Source organism: Papilio polytes, unplaced genomic scaffold, assembly GCF_000836215.1.
Source record: "Papilio polytes unplaced genomic scaffold, Ppol_1.0 DF823958.1, whole genome shotgun sequence".
Classification (NCBI taxonomy): domain Eukaryota; kingdom Metazoa; phylum Arthropoda; class Insecta; order Lepidoptera; family Papilionidae; genus Papilio; species Papilio polytes.
Window position 1 is genome coordinate 494,613 of NW_013525246.1, and position 5,622 is coordinate 500,234.

At 32.3% G+C, this 5,622-nt stretch overlaps 1 protein-coding gene across 2 annotated transcripts; it reads left to right on the forward strand.

The window, feature by feature from the left end:
* The first annotated feature begins 6 nt into the window (after nt 1–6).
* LOC106101696 lies at nt 7–2,943 on the forward strand. Of its 2 annotated transcripts, XM_013281005.1 has the most exons (5): nt 7–74; nt 526–690; nt 1,156–1,212; nt 1,728–1,825; nt 2,306–2,943. In XM_013281005.1, the coding sequence occupies exons 1-5, from the start codon at nt 45–47 to the stop codon at nt 2,568–2,570; spliced, it is 615 nt and encodes a 204-aa protein (XP_013136459.1). In that variant the 5' UTR covers nt 7–44; the 3' UTR covers nt 2,571–2,943. The 2 variants fall into 2 exon arrangements, with proteins under 2 accessions (XP_013136459.1, XP_013136460.1); XM_013281006.1 differs by lacking the exon at nt 1,156–1,212.
* The last annotated feature ends 2,679 nt before the right edge of the window (nt 2,944–5,622 follow it).

The window sequence follows — 5,622 nt, forward strand, 5'->3', positions numbered from 1 at the left end:
TGTCACACGACGTGTCAGTCGCTACTAAGACTACACTTCCTCATATGCCGCATTCAATGCACAATTTGCTTGAGGTATTTCAACAATATATTTTTTTTGTTTGTATTGGATTAACTCAAAAACTATTGGGCCGATTTTAAAAATTCTTTCAAAACTAAAAAGCTACGGCATCAATGAGTAACATAGGCTCTGTTATTTACTATTTTATAATGTCAGGGGCGAAATCATGAGCAAAAGCTAAGCAATTTTTAATAAAGACAGCTGTTGCTCGAGACTTCGTCCGCGTGAAATTTAAATATATACCTTATGTTACTCAGTCATAGCATAGCTTATAATGGTGTAAGAATTTATGAAATTAGTCCGGTAGTTTTGAGTTATTTCAATACACACAAAGATGCAAATATTTTCTCTTTATTATATTAGTATAGATATAGTAGCAATGATTTCGTTTTATTTGCAGTAGTTCTGATATCTCAAAACCGCAAAAGTGCATTTCAATATCAATAGTAGGTGATATCTGTTCAGGTGCCATGTTGCAACCGCGGGCGCAAGGTGGGCCGGCGTCGCTCCCGCTCGCAGGCGCCGGCGCTGGCCTCCTCCTCCTCCTCCGAGGACACGGTCAGCAACGCCTCCGTCGCATCTGTCGCCTCCGCACGGGAACTACGACTACCGCCAGATTTAGAAATGCAGGTCAGCAACAAACTTATCTAACTACAAAAAAAACTATTTTTTTTTTCAAGGTTTACAGTTCCTTTTTATTGTCTTCTTTTATATTGTATTTATGACATGTTTCCTTTTATCGTAAACTTACACTGTTGGGATTTATTTCTTTAACTGACGCAGTGTTAATCCCCATCGAAAGCAGTCCAAGCCATTAAAAATTATTTTTTTAATTATAAGCACTATTTTTGACTAAAATTGACACTAAATATTGAATGGCACTACACACGACACTATTTTTAAAACGGGCACTAACAAACCCCTCTACAAACCTCATACTAGAAATCATTTTTGATTTCGTGTATGTTCAAAAGATTTTTAAAATCATCCATTATGAATTAAAAACTGAGGTTTGTCGATGGTTCCAGAAAGTACTGCACTTTGTGTAAATATGTTTGCTTGTTATTTTTCGTATTTCGTTCAATATGTTCACAGCCGTGTGAGGTCCGCCAAAGGAAACCGCTTCGGAGACAAAAGTGCCGTAGTTCCGAGGTGAATGTACTAACGCGACATCTGACAATTTCTGCATCTTCTAGAATACTGTTCGGCTTGAATTGAGGAGTTTGTGGTTTTTGTATCCACAGAATTGGGAGCTTAATTTGTTTCTTAATAATACTAATTGTTAGTAGTAATGTACAATCTATGACAGTATCTTTCTTCATAAAATCATTCATTTCAATCTCAACGATTATTTCTATGTAGTTCTAGAATAACGATCTCGTTATTTCTTCTATTCGTGAATGCATTTTATGGCCTGTCCCACCACTAGCTGAGCTCAGCTAGCTTTAAATGACGTCACTGTCAGATAAGGGAACAAAATCCGATGTTTTACATGTTGCATTGTAATCAATTTACAATTTGGTGGGACAGGCCCTTAGTGTCCTATTTTAGATACTATGTACTTGTTTTCTACATACAGTTTTTAAAAGTAGATGTTGAAAGCATGTTTGATATCATGGGTATGATCAAATAAGTTCAATAAATAAGATTTAGTTCGATTGTTTTAGGATACTTCATCAAAAATATCATCCAGCTTGGATCTGACTGAAGACTCGCGGAAGCCGGTCAAAGTCAACAAGCTGAGGACCATCAGCAATCAGATAAGGTGTGCTCACTTCCATTGACGAAAATATACATAGAATACTAAACTAAACACATAGTCTCCGTCGTCTATACAGATTAGCTATACTATAAAGAGAAAAAAATTGTATTATTGGTTTTTTGTATCGAAGTAACTCAAAAACTACTGGGCAAATTTTAATTATTTCACCATTTAAAAGCTACGTTATCATGACTGATAGACTTGTGGCATTGGCTTTTTTTTAACGTATAAATGGGATTTGGATTTTTAGATTATTTTTATTTATAATAATTTTTAAATTTTACATCCAATCTTTTGTTAGTAAATTTTGTATGAATTGACATAACTCAAAAACTACTAGCCCAATTTAAAAAAATGTTTCACCATAAAAATCTACTTTATCCTCAGATATCTTTGTATTTAATTATTTTTTAATTCCAAGTGGGTGAAACCGCAAGCAACAGTTAGTCATAGAAATATTTAATTCCTTAAACTATATTCCAGATTTCTGCGTCGATTGGAACGTAGTTTAAAAATGAAAGAAAGTTATCCCGCGCTGTCAGATGACGAAGGCGACGAATCTTCGAGTGTGACGTCACCGCTGCTTCAAGGACGCAAGGAGATTAGTCCGCTCGGCGGACACGCGACGTCAGCGCCTCTGCTGGGCGCCGCCAGACCTAAAATGTTGAGACAAAGGCGATACGACAAATCGTTGTTAAGTGAGGAGAACAGGACGTTAAATACCGCGGGTAACGATAATTCCGATTAAACAAATCTTGTTAAATTTCTACCGTTTTATACTATTTTTTGTGTTATTCACTATACTTCTTCGTTTTCGTATTCAAGTGCAAAAGGAAAACACCGTTACACCGATTTGAGGTTATTAGATATATTGAACAGCATTTATAGTCTGTATTGACAGCTGTCATGTTGACATTTATCTATACAAGATTCTAATCTTATTGTGATATAATTAAGTAATGCGATGTAGTGATGTTATACAGTAGAAAGTTCTGGAATTATACTTTTTTCCTTAGTTCTACTTTTAATGTCTAGACGCACCTATTAGGAGAAGCTTGATGATGTAAATAATCGTCTTATAGCAATAAAATTTTCTAGAATTTAATAATTATTAGATAATGCAGTAGTGTTATCCTCACTTATCGGTTTTAATGTTTTTTTTTTAGTTTTAGTTCACAAATACAGTTTATTGAAAGTCCATGTCAAGATTCATTTTGTTTCTTTTACAGAGAAAAGCAATTAGCTTGTTTCAACCAGTACAGACATTCCAAATTATTTTTCAAAATATTTCATACGTATACCTTATCGTATATACTTTCGCTATTGTAATAAAACTTTATCTGTGAGTGTTTTGTAAATATATATTAAACGTATTGCTCAAATAAATATTTTGTGAATTTTATCTTTTCTGCACTTTTTGCTATTTTGTAAATACATGAATACGTTGTTAATGTAAATACCGGGAAAAGAGAGAAAATTTTCATTTGTTTCTTATATAAATATCAGTTTAAATTTAGTTTGTAAGTTTAAATATAAAATGAAAGGCCCAAAAAAATATGTATACTATGTGCACAATTACCACGTATTTATACATAATATACGGTTATATGAGCACGTTATTTTAAGATTTAAAATTGAGTAATTCATACATGTTACCTACGCACCAATAGAATAGAAGTTTGCAATGTTATTTAGACTCGTATGGATATTCTAAAAGATTTATAAACATTAGATCGTGGTAATGTTTCATGAATAGTATCGATTTGTTTTTTTTTTATTTGATCTATTAAAATGAAAAGAAACTCTATGGTTCTACAGATAATTTGACAAGAAATTGTTAAACGATTCTTGTCAATATTCCCGCCAATAAATTGATTTTATTCTTGTTATAAAATATTTATTACGATTATCTCTTACATTGTCAATTATTTTCTACAATTTTTTTGCGAGAATTCATACTTTTAACTTTCATTTCTAATTATTAAAAATCTTTTACTAAATATTTGAACTTACTGTGGTTTTTCGACTGCAGTGATGCGTGTATTGACATTCCTGTCCCTTATTTCTGTTTGAGAGAAACAGAGACAGATGTCAATACATGTTCCACATGTTAGTTACAGTCTCAGCAATAAATTAAATGTGATTCGACTGTGCAAAGACTGACATCTGATTGTTTAAGAACCAAGTAGGAATTCTGTGTTGTATTCGATGTTTTATCTTATAAAAATCGTGTATATGAACTGCCTTTAAACGCATTCTATCCGTTTACCGAAATTCCCGAATTTCCCGAATTTCTGCCGCCGAAATGTTGCCATTTAGAAAAAAAACTATGTCCTTTACTTCATTGCTTTCCCCGTAGTAGCGATTTTCATGTTTCATTAGATTCTTTAGTATTCATTGCTTAATTCATCAAATGTAAAAATAATACTATCTTGTAGTTATGGTAATAAAGGCCTGTTCAAGACTGATTTTCTAAACTTAACTCTTAAATAGCTTTGTTTTTTTTCTGAATGTGAGTGAGAATGGAATTCTTCTGTTGTTTTGTCTGCGTGTAGCATTATTTTATACTTGCTCTATATCTATCGACATTAATTTTACATCAGTCGTAAAATGCATATATGAGACGTGAGTCCAAAGTCTATTGGATAAAATTTTATGTTTAAAAATTTCGATTTATGAATTCGATTTGATTCGATTTCGATCGATTATTAAATTGAGGTGTTAAGAATTTAGGATTATAAGCGCACCTAATTATTATAAGCAATATATACATTATTAAATTTAATTATTAATAATAAAAAACATTGCGTAGTAACTCTCATAAATGTCACGTTAAATAAAATGGGGAAAAGATTGTTAATCTGCATTAAAAAGCATTTTTCAAATGTTGGAGTAAATAGTAATACAATAATCTGTTTTCAATTATTTGTAAAATAGCATAATATTGTGCCATGTCTTAGTCCAAAAACATGTATTTTTATTTATTGATGAAAAAGTAAATCAGATTGAAAAAATTATGTAATTGGGAAGTACTCAAGTTTTGTTCAATCGAGTATTGTTGTAAAAGAGTTTATAATAATTCTGCATTTAAAAGCGCAGGGTTTATCCATCCACATAAAGTATTTAGCTACAATACTTTGAGATTTTCATGTAAAGAGTTAAGAACTTGTATGGGCCGCTTCAATATTTTGGCGGCGAAGTCATCTGAGCGCTGCGCGAAGCATAAAATTGTTTTCTGCGCAGCGATTCGTGCGATGTTCAGAGCAGTTGAAATATTTAAAAACGAACACTATCGGACCAGGCAGATTTTATTGTAAGGACTTATGTCACGAATGTATGCTATTGACTTATTTTTAATATTACTGTGTATTTTCACTGTCGTAACTGTTATCAGTAAAACATGTTATCTGTTGGCGCCGTTTCTGCCGCGCTTTAACAGATGGCGCTGAATCGAAATAGGCTTGTATTAAAACACGATAAAGAGAACTTATCTCGCCACGATATAGCTCCGCGGATCTAATTAATTAGTTTTTTGGTTTTTATATCATTTGCTGATTAATTTTTAATACGTTGGTCAGTGGTATTTTGCGTACTTATTAATCATTGTTAGTTACTGATGCATCTTTCATTTGTTGTTAATTATGTGCGCACAAAAGAGATTATGTTGTAAATTGGAAATAAAGTGGACTAATGTTAACGTGATTTTAAACGTTGAAAAATTACGTATCTGTAAACCTGTTGTGTAACTTTTTTTATGTCTTTTTTATCTGTGATCTGTATATCAATATTTTCTCGTACAT

Coding starts and splice junctions, on each gene's coding strand:
- LOC106101696 (XM_013281005.1), top strand. CDS start 45: ATGCCGCATTCAATGCACAATTTGCTTGAG. Junction 75..525: donor CAATGCACAATTTGCTTGAG/GTATTTCAACAA, acceptor ATATCTGTTCAG/GTGCCATGTTGCAACCGCGG. Junction 1,213..1,727: donor AAAAGTGCCGTAGTTCCGAG/GTGAATGTACTA, acceptor CGATTGTTTTAG/GATACTTCATCAAAAATATC.